Here is a 17,314-nt window from a genome sequence, read left to right as displayed (position 1 = left end):
GTCGAAGTATTTTGTGTTTATCTTCATGTTTGGTTCAGGCCAGGGTGTGGCATGGGGTTTTTGTATTGTGGTGTGTTTTGTCTTGGGGTTTTGGTATGTATTGGGATTGTAGCTAGTGGGGTGATCTAGCAAAGTCTATGGCTGTCTGGAGTGGTTCTCAATCAGAGGCAGGTGTTTATCGTTGTCTCTGATTGGGAACCATATTTAGGCAGCCATATTCTTTGGTTGTTTTGTGGGTGATTGTCCTTAGTGTCCTTGTTCCTGTCTGTGTTAGTTTACACTAGTATAGGCTGTTTCGGTTTTCGTCACGTTTTGTAGTGTTTGTGTTTTAGATTCGTGTTACGTTTTTTTGTTCATTAAACATGGATCGCAATCTACACGCTGCAGTTTGGTCCGACTCTCCTTCACCACACCTAGAAAACCGTTACAGACATTACCCAAACTACCCACAGGAGGACGAATAATTAAATATTTAATTAATCAAATTAGTATTGTATGTGAAAAAATAACAATGTTAAAATATCACATTGCACATTTAGTAATGACAGAATGTATTTAAACTTCACACAATGTAAAACTTTGTAAAGAAATATATATAGATAAAAATACATAGATAGGAGTGGGAAAAGAGATGCTTGTGCATTGATAAGCACACCAAAGATGGCATTAACGATAAGTAATAAAATAAAGATGGCATTAACAATAAGTTATCAAATAAAGATGACATTAACGATAAGAAATTAAATAAACATGGCAGTAACGATAAGTAATAAAATAAAGATGGCATTAACGATAAGTAATAAAATAAAGATGGCATTAACAATAAGTTATCAAATAAAGATGACATTAACGATAAGAAATTAAAGATGGCATTAACGATAAGTAATAAAATAAAGATGGCATTAACGATAAGAAATTAAATAAAGATGGCATTAACGATAAGTAATAAAATAATGACATTAACAATAAGTAATAAAATAAAGATGGCATTAACGGTAAGTAATAAAATAAAGATGGCATTAACGATAAGTAATAAAATAAAGATGGCATTAACGATAAGTAATAAAATAAAGATGGCATTAACGATAAGTAATAAAATAAAGATGGCATTAACGATAAGTAATAAGACGGCCCTTCTAAAAGCCTCTTTCAAACCAGCCTGCTGAATTTGCACAAATGATTTCGGTACAAATGAAAATGTGCCACTGACTCGACCATGGATTTATGTTTCAGCATTGTCTTAATGAAGAGTTCGGTGTAAACTAGCTATGTTCGACATGTACGCACAGTTACAAGCCTGCTAGAGTTAGCAGCAGGTGGACGAGCAATATCCACCTTCGTAGTACTGATGAAGCTTGAGTACTGGTGAACCTTTTAACTGAAGCTAGTTAGCTTTAGAAAACCCTGAGTAGATCTCGCTTGCTTCATAAGATAACCCTCAGGTAAGCTATTACATAAGCTAAATAGCTAACCCATCACCACACAACAAAAACTTGTATTCTACTAAAGCCACTAGCTATAGAAGAGATTGGTTGGTCATGTCCTGCCAGCCAGTCTCTTTAAAAGAGAAAGACAGATAAGGATAACTCACTAGTCACTGCTATAGAGGAGTGGAGGGAATGAAAACACACAGGCATGTACAGGACTCCCTGAAAAACAGTGGCAAGTGTTACTGAATGGACTTTCCTGGCTAAATAAATACAATGAAATTAAATAAATGACGCAGCTCACATGGAGCTCAGTCTTAAACACAGAGATAGAGGGGTAAACTATATAGACACAGAGAAAGAAGACAAATGACAGTAGAATCAAAATAATATATAAATAAATGCGAGGAGGCACTTACCTGCAGCCTGTTACAGTCCAGCAGCCTGATATCCGAGCTCCTGTATTCAAAGTATTCATGATGAAACGAGATGACAGGCGAACAAGGGTCTGTCTACGAGATGTTAACTAGTGTTTCAGTTCTTGTTATTGTCAGTGAGGTTGACATCAGCTACTGATACACAAGTGCACAGGAGGCACTTAGTCCTACTGCCCCTCTGGCTAGGCAAGTCCACAACAGAGAGAACGGGAGAGCGAGAAAGAAAGGAAAGAGAGAAAGATAGAGACAGTTGGGGGAGAAACGAAACTATGCTTCAAACATCTGTTTTGCTTTCTATTCACTCCGAGTGGCAGAGAGAGGACATTGTAGATAAAGAGCGCAATAGGAAAGAATCTGCAGCATAGCCTGCTTTCCCTCTCCTTCTCTCTCTATCACTCCCCCTCCCCTCCCCTGTGCTCCACAACCAGCCATGTAGCCAACAAACGTAAGAGGATAACCTGTCCTCCAGATTATGTTCATTAGGTTGTATTAATAGCAGCAGGTTAGAGAGAGTCCTCCTGCAGTTGTATTCACACCAAACACACACGCAACTCGCCTCGCCAGGCCCGCCAACCAACGAGTAATCTGTTTCTGACAGTCATTGTCACAACACTTCACTAGAAGAGACAGAGAAAATGAAACAACAGAGCGAGAGAGAGAGAGAGAGAGAGAGAGAGAGAGAGAGAGAGAGAAAGAGCCTCTAAATGCCCCCTCAATGTTTGAGTTGTACTTCAAGTCAACAACAAACAAACGGAGGAGTGTTTGCTTTCTCAGAGAGAGAAAGCAAGAGAAAAAAGGAGGGAAAGACAGAGGAGGGACAATAATATTCCCTAGTGGGCAGTCACTGTGTCTCTATGTGCCTGACACCCGAGTCTAGGGACAGCAGCATGACAGCGTGCACACACATACGCACACCCACTGATGGCTTTTTTCATGTTCCGTATTGATAGAACAGAGGCTTCTGGTAAGAGAAGGGGAGGGGTTTCTTCAACAAAAATTCCTGGTATACCGAAGTTGAAAATATCTTGTGCTCCTGTTCACCCGACTTGCTAAAATGCTGACCCCACTATACACAGAGGAAATTATTGTGTGTTAATGTTACAACTGGGTTCGTATTGCACAAGCATAACACCAAGGCGGCACTCAGCGAACTGTACAAGATCATTAGCCAGCAAGAATCCTCTCACCCGGAAGCAGTCTTTATTGTCGTGGGTGATTTTAACCAAGCATGTTTAAAACACATTATATATATCACCAAGATGTATCCTGCCCCACAAGAGGAAACAATGTGCTGGGCCATGTATAAACAAACATCCAGGATGCGTACAAAGCCTTCCCCCGCCCACACTTCAGCCAATCAGATCATGTCTCTGTTCCTACTCCCCAACTACAAGCAGCAACTCAAAAGGGAGCCACCGACACAGAGAATAGTGAGGCACTGGACAGAGGAGGCAGACTCATTGCTGCAAGACATTTTTGAGAATACTGATTGGAATATGTTCAAAGAATCATCCATCCAGGTCTCATCCATCAACATTGAGGAATATACACCATCAGTCACAGGCGTCATTAGAAAATGTGTTGATGTTGTACCCACAATAACAATCCGGACATACCCCAACCAAAAACCCTGGATGAACGGAGATTTCCGTACAATGCTGTGAGCCCGTACTGCAGCATTCACCCTGACTCTTTGGCGCGCAACATATACAAGGCAAGCAGGTACGAGCTCCGCAAATCAATTAGGGATGCAAAAAGACAATACAGACTCAAACTTGAATTGATGTTCGACAACTCAGACTCGCAAAGCATGTGGCAAGGATTACAGACCACCACGGACTACAAAGGTAAATCCAGTTGTGTGGTGCCCACCGAAGTCTCCCTCTCAGACAAGATTAAAACATTCTGTGCTCATTTCGAAAAACTCTCAAAAGAGTGAATACTCACAAAACCACTGGCCCGGTTGGCATCCCTGGTCGCGTCCTCAGAGTGAGTGCTGGACCCACTCCAATTTGCCTACAGCTCCAACAGATCCACGGAAGATGCCATTTCCATCGCTATTCACACAGACGTAACACATTGGGACAACAGGAACACCTATGTAAGAATGTTGTTCATTGACTACAGTTTAGCATTCAACACTGTTGTTCCCTCCATGCTCAACACCAAACTCAGAGACTTGGGTGTGAACACCACCTTCTGCAACTGGATCCTGGACTTCCTGATGGGCAGACCACAGGCTTTGAGGATTTGGTAACACCACCTCCTCCTCTTTTAACACAGGGCCCCCAGTGGTGTGTCCTCAGCCCTCTTGTTGTACTCCCTGTTCACTCACGACTGCGTGGCTTTGCATGACACCAACTCCATCATCAAGTTTGCTAATGACACCATGGATGTAGGCCTGATAACCAACAATATGAGTCAGCCTATAGGGAGGAGATAAGTGAACTGGCATTGTGGTGCCAGGACAACAACCTCTCCGTCAACGTCAGCAAAACAAAATAGTTGATTGTTCACTTCAGGAAGAAGAGAAGGGAACATGCCCTGATCCACATCAATGGGACTGCCGTAGAGAGAGTTAGCAGTTTTAATTTCCTCTGTGTCCACATTCCCTAGGACTTGACATGGACCAACAACTCCACCACTCTTGTCAAGAGGGCGCTGAAGAAATCTGGCATGCTACTCCGGGTCATCTCCAAATACTACATACTACCGCAGACCATACTGACTGTTTGCATCATGGCCAGGTACAGGAATTGCTCTGTCCACGACCACATGGTTCTCCAGCGGGTGGGGAAGACGGCCTAGTACATCACTGGGACCGTAGCCCTCCAGCGGGTGGGGAAGACGGCCTAGTACATCACTGGGACCGTGGCCCTCCAGCGGGTAGGGAAGACGGCCTAGTACATCACTGGGACCGTGGCCCTCCAGCGGGTGGGGAAGACGGCCTAGTACATCACTGGGACCGTGCTCCCACCAATCTAAGACATCTATTCGAAACAGTGCCAGCATGAGGCTCGGATTAATTCCTTCAATTTTCCACTCTTCACCTCGGCATGAACAGGAACGATTCACACTACAAAAACAATTGGCAAACGAGACTGTCTTACGTTACACCAACTAAACTGTCCTATAGCGGTAGAGCGTACTCACCCCCTGGACATTGTGTGCTGAAGCTTGTACTTATTCTCATATGTTTCCTAATCAGCAGCAATTACTGTAGTTATTCTTCAATTTGCTAGCGCAATGAGTAAATGGCTGAGAAAGCGACCAAGTCCATATTATGGCAAGAAAAGCTGAAACGAGCAAAGAGAAACGACAGTCCATCATTACTTTAAGACATGAAGGTCAGTCAATGCTAGGGCTAGGCGGTATATAGTAAAAACAAGTGCTCAGCATATGTGGGAACTCCGTCAAGACTGTTGGAAAAGCATTCCTCGTGAAGCTGGTTGAGAGAATGCCAAGAGTGTGCAAAGCTGTCATCAAGGCAAAGGGTGGCTGTTTTGAAAATGTGGTTAACACTTTTTTGGTTACTACATGATTCCATACAGTGGTGAGTACAAGATTTGATAACCTGCGAAATCAGCGATGTTTCTTACTTACAAAGCATGTAGAGGTCTGTCATTTTTATCCTAGGTACACATCAACTGTGAGAGACGGAATCTAAAACAAAAATCCAGAAAATCACATTGTATGATTTTTACGTAATTCATTTGCATTTTATTGCATGACATAAGTATCTGATACATCAGAAAAGCAGAACTTAATATTCGCAGAATATTTGGTACAGAAACCTTTGTTTGCAATTACAGAGATCATACGTTTCCTGTAGTTCTTGACCAGGTTTGCACAAACTGCAGCAGGGATTTTGGCCCACTCCTCCTTACAGACCTTCTCCAGATCCTTCAGGTTTCGGGGCTGTCGCTGGGCAATACGGACTTTCAGCTCCCTCCAAAGATTTTCTATTGGGTTCAGGTCTGGAGACTGGCCAGGCCACTCCAGGACCTTGAGGTGCTTCTTACAGAGCCACTCCTTAGTTGCCCTGGCTGTGTGTTTCGGGTCGTTGTCATGCTGGAAGACACAGCCACGACCCATCTTCAATGCTCTTACTGAGGGAAGCAGGTTGATGGCCAAAATCTCACGGTACATTGCCCCATCCATCCTCCCCTCAATATGGTGCAGTCGTTCTGTCCCCTTTGCAGAAAAGCATCCCCAAAGAATGATGTTTCCACCTCCATGCTTCACGGTTGGGATGGTGTCCTTGGGGTTGTACTCATCCTTCTTCTTCCTCCAAACACGGCGAGTGGAGTTTGGACCAAAAAGCTCTATTTTTGTCTCGTCAGACCACATGACCTTCTCCCATTCCTCCTCCGGATCATCCAGATGGTCATTGGCAAACTTCAGATGGGCCTGGACATGCTCTGGCATGAGCAGGGGGACCTTGCGTGCGCTGCAGGAAATTAATCAATGACGGCGTAGTGTGTTACTAATGGTTTTCTTTGAGACTGTGGTCCCAGCTCTCTTCAGGTCATTGACCAGGTCCTGCCGTGTAGTTCTGGGCTGATCCCTCACCTTCCGCATGATCATTGATGCCCCACGAGGTGAGATCTTGCATGGAGCCCCAGACCGAGGGTGATTGACCGTCATCTTGAACTTCTTCCATATTCTAACAATTGCGCCAACAGTTGTTGCCTTCTCACCAAGCTGCTTGCCTATTGTCCTGTCGCCCATCCCAGCCTTGTGCAGGTCTACAATTTTATCCCTGATGTCTTTACACAGCTCTCTGGTCTTGACCATTGTGGAGAGGTTGGAGTCTGTTTGATTGAGTGTGTGGACAGGTGTCTTTTATACAGGTAACGAGTTCAAACAGGTGCAGTTAATATAGGTAATGAGTGGAGAACAGGAGGGCTTCTTAAAGAAAAACTAACAGGTCTGTGAGAGCCGGAATTCTTACTAGTTGGTAGGTGATCAAATACTTATGTCATGCAATAAAATGCAAATTAATTTCTTAAAAATCATACAATGTGATTTTCTGGATTTTTGTTTAAGATTCCGTCTCTCACAGTTGACGTGTACCTATGATACAAATTACAGACCTCTACATGCTTTGTAAGTAGGAAAACCTGCGAAATCGGCAGCGTATCAAATACTTGTTCTCCCCACTGTGTGTTATTTCATAGTTTTGATGTCTTCACTATTATTCTACAATGTCGAAAATAGTACAAATAAAGAAAAACCTTGAATGAGTAGGTGTGTCCAAACTTTTGACTAGAACTGTATGTGTGTAGTTTGTCTCGGCTTGGAACACGCTTAGGCGGCCCTCGTTCAAACCAGTGCGTGAGCGCATTGCCACCTACTGTGTGCAAACTCCCTAGAAAGACATGTAGTATTCTTGAGAAAGCTTGGCGTTACCAATGGCAACTTTCCTTTCCTATTCCTATTCACCCCCACGGCAGAAGTCATCAAGGTTCGGTGGATGGCAAGCTAGCTGGCTACTTTGCCTCGTAGGCTAACAAGGCCGTGGCTAATGTGAATCCTACCTTCTGGAAGGCCGACATGCCTGGCTTCCCCAGGGGTCGGCCCATCACCAGGTCTGACCGGCCTGGTTCCCAGGCGCATTGTGCCTGGCACAAGCGCCACCCAACTTCCAGGGGATGGTACTGAGACTGCCGCCGTGCACCTATCTCAGGGATGGGGAATGGCACGAGTTTGGGTCCTCCCTTGCCAAAAGCCCCAAACACCCATGGTGACAACAGTACCTTCAAGGGGCATGTCAAATTTGGGTACTTCACAAACATTGTTTCAACCAGATTGTTTTCAGGTTTCAAGTGGTTTGTGTATTCCACGTTTGAGTTCGATAAAATATGTCCCTCCGCCACATTCAGACACAAAGTTGTCAAGAGTGGTGGAGATAAAATAAAAATGACCTATTTCTTCAAATCCACGAGGGGGCGTCATTGCCCCCTCAGATGGCGCTATACTGGAGACTCGCTGCCTGTTCCAACCAATGGCACACATACGGAAAGGGACGGGGTTTACTCTCCATTCCAGACCCAATATCTACAAGCCATCAGACTACTGAATACTTAAACTGGACTGAGCACGTGCTCTGATTCTCCGCACCTTAGCACACATGCACTCACTCACCCACCCACCCACACAGACACACACACACCCACACAGACATACACACACCAACACAGACACACACACATCCACACATATACAGTACATTCATGAATAGAAACATGTTTATTCTATTCTACTGAGCCATTTACTTTATGTTCCTCTTATTTTATTTTATTATGTATTATTGTTGTTGCATTGTCGAAAAGGAACCTGTAAATAAGCCTTTCATTGGACAGTATATACCACGTGTATCCTGTACAACATGAAACGTGAAACACACGCACTGCATTCAGAGACAAGTGGGGAATAAATAGCATGATGAAACGCTGCACTCTGTCTGTCAGCTGCAAGTAAGGAGTGGCCCTGAACACAAACACATGCACGCTGCCCAGTCTTACTGTAGGTAAACACTTCGCTCACACAAACCTCAGGATTCCTGTTTGTTTTCTATGAAACACAAGCAAACGTGGAAATGCCACAGCCAGTAACCCATGTAAATGACTGTGTTCACAGAATCGCAATACGGAAATTGCACCTAACAACAGACCTAAGATTATATTATCCTACCACAATTCTAACCTTAACCATTAGGGGGAATGGATACATACATGACCCTGTATCAGTGTTTATGGAAACTTCTAGGTACTCTGTCAAGGACAGCTGTAGTCAGAGAAGCAGGTGTGTCCCACTACAGTACACACTACTCACTGTTAAAGTAGCAGAGTCAAAACAAAGTCGCTAAACTGGTTACTATAACGATTTGTAGCATTACTCTCTATGGTAACAGAGATCACCACAGGGGATATAATCCCAGGTGAAGGTTCTGAAATACCACGGTAGTGTTGAGTAAATTGCCGTTGGCCTAATACCCTGGTGCTATTGAGTAAATAGGGTTGTTACCCTGATGCTATTGAGTAAATAGGGTTGATAACCTGATGCTATTGAGTAAATAAGGTCGATACCCTGGTGCTATTGAGTAAATAGGGTTGATATGCTGGTGCTATTGAGTAAATAGGGTTGATACTCTGGTGCTATTGAGTAAATAGGGTTGTTACCCTGATGCTATTGAGTAAATAGGGTTGATATGCTGGTGCTATTGAGTAAATAGGGTTGATACCCTGGTGCTATTGAGTAAATCAGGTCGATACCCTGGTGCTATTGAGTAAATAGGGTTGATACCCTGATGCTATTGAGTAAATAGGGTTGATAACCTGATGCTATTGAGTAAATAGGGTTGATACCCTGATGCTATTGAGTAAATAGGGTTGATACCCTGGTGCTATTGAGTAAATAGGGTTGATACCCTGGTGCTATTGAGTAAATAGGGTTAATACCCTGGTGCTATTGAGTAAATAGGGTTGATACCCTGGTGCTATTGAGTAAATAGGGTTGATATCCTGGTGCTATTGAGTAAATAGGGTTAATACCCTGGTGCTATTGAGTAAATAGCGTTAATACCCTGGTGCTATTGAGTAAATAGGGTTAATACCCTGGTGCTATTGAGTAAATAGGGTTAATACCCTGGTGCTATTGAGTAAATAGCGTTAATACCCTGGTGCTATTGAGTAAATAGGGTTGATACCCTGGTGCTATTGAGTAAATAGGGTTGATACCCTGGTGCTATTGAGTAAATAGGGTTGATACCCTGGTGCTATTGAGTAAATAGCGTTAATACCCTGGTGCTATTGAGTAAATAGGGTTAATACCCTGGTGCTATTGAGTAAATAGGGTTAATACCCTGGTGCTATTGAGTAAATAGCGTTAATACCCTGGTGCTATTGAGTAAATAGCGTTAATAACCTGGTGCTATTGAGTAAATAGCGTTAATACCCTGGTGCTATTGAGTAAATAGCGTTAATACCCTGGTGCTATTGAGTAAATAGGGTTGATACCCTGGTGCTATTGAGTAAATAGGGTTGATACCCTGGTGCTATTGAGTAAATAGCGTTAATACCCTGGTGCTATTGAGTAAATAGGGTTGATACCCTGGTGCTATTGAGTAAATAGGGATAATACCCTGGTGCTATTGAGTAAATAGGGTTGATACCCTGGTGCTATTGAGTAAATAAGGTCGATACCCTGGTGCTATTGAGTAAATAGCGTTAATACCCTGGTGCTATTGAGTAAATAGGGTTGATACCCTGGTGCTATTGAGTAAATAAGGTCGATACCCTGGTGCTATTGAGTAAATAGGGTTGATACCCTGGTGCTATTGAGTAAATAGGGTTGATATGCTGGTGCTATTGAGTAAATAAGGTCGATACCCTGGTGCTATTGAGTAAATAGGGTTAATACCCTGGTGCTATTGAGTAAATAGGGTTAATACCCTGGTGCTATTGAGTAAATAGGGTTAATACCCTGGTGCTATTGAGTAAATAGGGTTAATACCCTGGTGCTATTGAGTAAATAGCCCTAATACTGTGGTGTAGCTTACTTTAGGTTTTCCACCAAACCCCACCATTGATTTTCAATCTTGATCCTGGGGTCTCCTAGGGGGTGCAGGCTTTTGTTCCAGGCCAACAGTAACACACCTGATTCAACTAATCAAGGACTTGACAATTAAAGTTGTTGATAAATGTAATGGGTTGTCTTAGTACTGGGCTGGAACATAAAGTGCACAGTCAGAAGGCAAAAGGACTATAATGAAAGGTGACAAGATGGAACTACGTATAACAATAGAACTGCTAAATGTGTACTACCCATTTGTCAGTTAATCCAATATGGTGATTTTAATCTCATTAGCTATACATTTATTAACTTTATTAACTGTTCTGTTAAAGGAAAACTCAACCCAAATACTATATTTTGGTATTTGCTTCATTAGTCCTTTGTTAGTTTGACAAAAGACAGCCCCAACAATTTTTCCTTGTCAGCAATCAAGTTTTCAAGATATGTAACTTTCAAAATACAGAAATGATCCCTGTATAATGCATGTTGCATCATATTATGTTGCATTCTGCATCATATGGGGATGATTTCTGTATTTTGAAAGTTATATATCTTGAAAACTTGATTGCTGACAATCAAAACATTTTGGGACTGTGTCAACAATGGACTAATGAAACAAATACCAAAATATATTTTTTTGAGTTTTCCTTACAAAATAATTATAAAACTTCAAACTTGGAAAGAAAGAGGGAAAAATAGCTTGTGGTCAATGCAAATATTTGAACATTATGCAAATATGTTCACTAAACTAAAAGTGTGGTATAGGCCTACACACTATAGTAAATTGACAGGTCTGATTTGTTAGAAAGCCTATAAAAAGTCTTTAACTTTATTAAACCATGTGTGCTCAATGAAATAATGACTGGGAAATCATACTGACTGGCTCACGTATTACATATGATATAATTTCTTATGAACAGACTACGTAAACGTAATTGAGCATCTGACTGACCATATTACGCACGATTTTAGTTCAGGGTTAACCGAGATTACATGTGATATTACACTGTAGTTATCAGCAAAGGGTATGAACCAATGCTTTATATATATATACACTAGATGACTAACAGGGGGGCGCTGTTTTGAAGCCACCGTGCTTCCATCTTGGCACTCCCCCACCGTTGTAAAAAATATTTTGGAAGATATAGAAATGCATTTACTAATGTGGCTTCCGTGTGGCCACTCTACCATAAAGACCTGATCGGTGGAGTGCTGCAGAGATGGTTGCCCTTCTGGAAGGTTATCCCATCTCCACAGAGGAACTCTGGAGCTCTGTTAAAGTGACCATCAGGTTCTTGGTCACCTCCCTGACCAAGGCCCTTCTCCCCCGATTGCGCAGTTTGGCCATGTGGCCAGCTCTAGGAAGAGTCTTGGTGGTTCCAAAACTCTTCCATTTAACTTCTCTGATCTACCGATATCGGATACGGGTTTGAATCAGACAACATACGGTGTTCGCCACAAATAGTCATATTAAACATTCCTGAAAATACAAGTGTCTCACATGCTTCAAAAGCCTAGAATCTTGCTAATCCAACTGCGTTGTCAGACTTAAAAAAGGATTTACTGCGAAAGAATACGATGCGATTATCTGAGCACAGACCGCCATATCAAACTACTTGTTCAACCAGCACTTGCGTAACAAAATCACAGATTGCATTGAAATAAATTGTTTACCTTTGAAGATCTTGCTCGGTTTGCAATCCCAAGGCTCATTGTTACACAATGAATGGTCTTTTGTTCGGTTAAATCCATTTTGTGAAAGCTTATCTCGTTGAATTTCGTGTCATTCAATTTTCGACTAAACATCCGGCGTAAATACACAGACTATACCTGACTTTATCCAGTCATGTTTGGTTTCCTTGCAATCAACTGTTTGTTTGTAACACAACCAAAATTAATGGGTCATTTCGCGGGACGTATTGACCCGAAAAAAAAAAACGATTGGAAGACAACAAGTGTAGAGCTCATTGTGCACCAATTATATGACCACTGTCTCGTTGATTGACTGTATTTTAACCCAATGACCACTGATCGTCTTGAAATCTAGCTGGGGATATAGCCAATGAGCTGAGGTAAGCGGCAATATGCAATGGTTGTGTGTTGGAAGACCAACCCATGTCGTAAACTCCAGCGTAAAGAGAGTCATTCGCTATTGAAGTTTTATTCCGGAAGGAGCTACGTATTTTACGCACAGCGTTGTTTTGATAAACGCGCAGATTCAGCTGTTTATATATCAATCAGTATGGCGACTAAGTCAGGGAAACCTCAATCTAAGTCTAGATATACAGATGTACACACAATTTTTGAAGAAGTTGATCGGAAAAGTGAGACAGAGATTGTAGGACGATTCATTTAGCGATTCCCAAGTGGAGGAATATTTTTGGAACGGAGAGGACACCGTTGTAGCCACTGTGTATAATCTGTAAAGTGCCTGCAGAAGAGGAACAATGTCACCGTTTTGGACTGGTAAATTCTTCTCATGCTAATGCCCTTGTTTGAAATTAATAATATAAAATATTAATTGTGAAATGAAATAGCCTATTTGAGGCTGTTGAGGGGAGGGCAGGCCCACAACAATGGCCAAAGTGAAATGGAGACAGTAGATACAGCTGGTCTGTTGTAATATAATAAACACAGTAGATCTAGCTGGTCTGTCATAATATAATAGAGACAGTAGATCTAGCTGAAATGTCATAATATAAAAGAGACAGTAGATGTAGCAGGTCTATAATAATATATTCAACCTTATGTTCCTTGTACTATATATATATCTGTTTATTATACCTTAGCAGCACAATATTGTGTAGAGCTTTGGCAAAGTGGGTGATGTTATATTATATCCTTCCTGTTTGGCCCTGTACGGGGGTCTCATCGGATGGGGCCACAGTGTCTCCTGACCCCTCCTGTCTCAGCCTCCAGTATTTATGCTGCAGTAGTTTATGTGTCGGGGGGCTAGGGTCAGTTTGTTATATCTGGAGTACTTCTGTCTTATCTGGTGTCCTGTGTAAATTTAAGTATGCTCTCTCTAATTCTCTCTTTCTCTCTCTCGGAGGACCTGAGCCCTAGGACCATGCGTCAGGACTACCTGGCATGATGACTCCTTGCTGTCCCCAGTCCACCTGGCCTTGCTGCTGTTCCAGTTTCAACTGTTCTGCCTGCGGCTATGGAACCCTAAACTGTTCATATTTACTCTTAAGGTGCTGTCCTGTTGCATCCTCTACAACTACTGTGATTATTATTATTTGACCCTGCTGGTCATCTATGAATGTTTGAAAATCTCGGCCATGTTCTGTTATAATCTCCACCCGGCACAGCCAGAAGAGGACTGGCCACCCGTCATAGCCTGGTTCCTCTCTAGGTTTCTTCCTAGGTTTTGGCCTTTCTAGGGAATTTCCTAGCCACCATGCTTCTACACCTGCATTGCTTGCTATTTGGGGTTTTAGGCTGGGTTTCTGTACAGCACTTTGAGATATTAGCTGATGTACAAAGGGCTATATAAATACATTTGATTTGATAGAGGACTGAGGGTCTTCCAAATATTGAAAGTGTGTAAATAGTTACCCATGTTATTTTGTAAATGTATATATTTTTCCCCATTTTTTTAGAATACCATTTTGACATTTTGTATATAGTTATTTGTTTCAAAATGTATACCTTCAACAATTTGGCCACTTGGGTACATTTGGGCTACTTGTGTGGGACACCTGGGTGACTTCATGATAAATGTCATGTAGCACACTCATTTTGGAAGTTATCATTCTGAAACTTTGCACAAGTGCTGTTGCACTCTTATATTTGTCACTGAAATTGTCCGCATCATCCTATCTGAATGTTTGTTTTATCCTGTTCATTTTAAAGATGATGATACAACAATAAAAAATATATATGTTTTTTTTTCATTGTATTATCAAATTTTTAAAAAATGTTTTACCTTTATTTTACTAGGCAAGTCAGTTCAGAACAAATTCTTATTTTCAATGACGGCCTAGGAACAGTGGGTTAACTGCCTGTTCAGGGGCAGAACGACAGATTTGTACCTTGTCAGCTCGAGGATTTGAACTTGCAACCTTTCGGTTACTAGTCCAACGCTCTAACCACTAGGCTACCCTGCCGCCCCCCTATCTAAACCAGATCTATTGTGCTACATTCAATTCACATTTACACAAACTTCAGTGTTTTCTTTCAAATGATACCAAGCATATGCATATCCTTGCTTCTGGACCAGAGCTACAGGCAGTTAGATTATGCGGTATTGTGTGTAGATTGATGATACAATTATTTTTGAATACATTTTAGAATAAGGCTGTAGCGTAACAAACTGTGGAAAAAGTCAAGGGGTCTGAATACTCTCAGAATGCACTGTACATGTAATGTAAATACTGTATAATTTCATTCCTATGGAGGACTACTTTTCTGAGGAGTGCCAATATGGCCGACCAGTGGCTTCAAAGCCTCGCCATGGCCAAAACAAAGTATCAGCAATCCAGGGTTTATATACATCATTGGTATGAACTAGGCTAATGTAAGAACACCCTCGTGTGGTTTACAACAGGTAAAACATCAATGATAGGGGTGTGGACTCAAATCTTCAGTGAGTAATAGCATTTCGCTACACTCGCATTAACATCTGCTAATCATGTGTATGTGACCAATAACATTTGATTGGATTTCTCTGACATTCTGTTTTTCAGAGAACATTCACTAGAGTCAAGGAAGCAATTTTGCACTGTTGAACATTATAACACAAAACTGTGTTGGGCATTTCACAAATGTGATTTTTGTCAGTCAGGATATTGGACCTGTGTAACAGATAAGAATATCACTGCTGAAGATATTGGAGTGTAAATATTGATGCCATTTAAATATGTTAATAGTTCTTCACGAACATTCAAATTCTCTTCAGAAGCTGATATGTTGTCTCTGGTTGCAGTGACCACAAAGTATCAAACATCTCATTATTGCATTTAACCTCCTCATTTAGGGTGTTACAATATCTACAAATTAAGTAAACAAAAATAATAATGAGGCCAATTCCATAGTGTTTATGAGCTAATATAGTCGAAAACAATTAGCACATTACAAAAGTTGAAAAGCATGCTCCATTATATTAAGGGTATTTTTTAACGGTTTGTGCCTGGATTATTTTGGGAACACATGCGCAGTGAAGTCCACCTATAGAAAACTAGCACTATTCGTTTAGTTATTAAAGGGTTATAAATGTCGGACTGCTGTCAAAAATCACCATTACGCACGACGGCAAGGTATGAAGCCTTCGTGATGATGGCCTATAATGAAAGAATGAACCGAACCTTGTGCTTTCTGTATCTATATCGACAGACCGTGCTTTGCTACAATGAAACTTCCTCGCTTCCATAACTGATACAGTGTACTGATGCTTTCTGAACTGACTGCACTCGCGCTTCCTTTGTAACCATGAGGTCAGAACGTAGGTTCACGTTCACCAAGGATGCAGATTGTCACGAAAATCAACCGTCAAACAAAAACAGATTGTATAGTTCACTTCTTGTCGCCACAGTCAATCCCCAAACCAAGTGAAATACCTGTTGGAATTAGACAGCGAAGAAGAATTCTCTCCGCACTCCATCTTTGAGACCCTTCCTTCTCAGCACACCGTAGACATTGCTCTTCCCGTATTTGATAGTCAACAGTGTAGAGGGGGCTTAGAAAATTGCATTCTGGGTCTTGTAGTTTCTTTGGCAAATGGCAAAAATAGATTTTCGTGAGCACAACCTCCCAAAAAGGACTCGTAGTCCCAAAGTGCCTCTCATGGCGTTCCGTCGATTTATACCGCAACATGATGTAAAGTTCATATACGGTAATACATTTACACAGGGCCTTACTCCAGCCGATATAGTGGCAGGGACTCAAACGTGTCAGGGCCACGTGTTACTGGAAGAGGTTATTCAATTGTTACACTTTATATATTATTATATATAGTGACACTATGTCATGTGGTTCAAATAATAAATCAATAAAATCTAAAGTCACGTAACTAGGCTATATGCTATTTATGATAATAAAATGTGAACGTTTAAAATCCATTGTATCAGCTCCAATAATTGTCAGGTCACATAGGCTACCAACCATTCACACGATTAACAGCATGTATTATATATGGCAACTGTCAAACTTAGTCAACAACATTTTTATTCATTATTTGAGGGATAATAATGCACAGGTAATACAACAATTTTGAAAAATTGTAACAGACCAGATTGAGAGGTGTGGTGCCTACCTAGTTAGGATATAGCTTCAGATATGAACAACTTCAACATAGAAAACAGGAAAAACATCATAGGTATTGTTCTCAACATAACCAATCATTTTGTATCCTCTCTATAATGGTCCATTTTCAAAACAAAGAGTAATCTGAAGCCGTTTGAGATTGTGAATGTTTGTAAGATAAAACATTAAAGGGGGAAATAGCATTTAGTGAAAAAGGGAAGACACCTTAGCCTATGCCCAGATACAAAAGTCAAACCACACACAGTCCAGACCACTAAAAAGCTCTGGAGACAACACTCCTAATTCAAGCCTATTTCATTGGATAGTAAGTGCACTAAAAACAAACACACACACACGCCTCCTTGTTCACCCTCAGATATCGACAACTGAACATTCTCCATATGTGTGCCTATGTGTTCCGAAGAGCTAAATGAAATGTGCATCGTCAAACACGTTAAACAGTGTATTTCAACACAGACCATCACATTTGATGGACTTCCACTTCAACTTTTTTGTTTAATTTTTTTCTTCTTTTTTTGATGTCACTGAGAAAAGAAAATTCTTAAGCAAACAAACAAAGGGATAGGGTAGGTGAAATAAATTAGCCATTAAATGTGTCAATTACAC

At 41.3% G+C, this 17,314-nt stretch overlaps 1 protein-coding gene across 1 annotated transcript in view; it reads right to left on the bottom strand.

The window, feature by feature from the left end:
* The window catches only part of LOC118359588 (uridine-cytidine kinase-like 1), a 55,564-nt gene extending 53,073 nt beyond the window's left edge, over positions 1-2,491 (bottom strand). The window contains exon 1 of the mRNA XM_052481881.1: positions 1,847-2,491. Coding sequence (XP_052337841.1) covers positions 1,847-1,905 — 59 coding nt within the window. The 5' untranslated portion in view covers positions 1,906-2,491. The remainder of the gene's footprint in view (positions 1-1,846) is intronic.
* Between the last annotated feature and the right edge of the window lie 14,823 nt (positions 2,492-17,314).

This window comes from Oncorhynchus keta, chromosome 27 (assembly GCF_023373465.1).
Source record: "Oncorhynchus keta strain PuntledgeMale-10-30-2019 chromosome 27, Oket_V2, whole genome shotgun sequence".
Taxonomy (NCBI): domain Eukaryota; kingdom Metazoa; phylum Chordata; class Actinopteri; order Salmoniformes; family Salmonidae; genus Oncorhynchus; species Oncorhynchus keta.
This window is presented reverse-complemented; position numbering and strand designations above follow the sequence as displayed.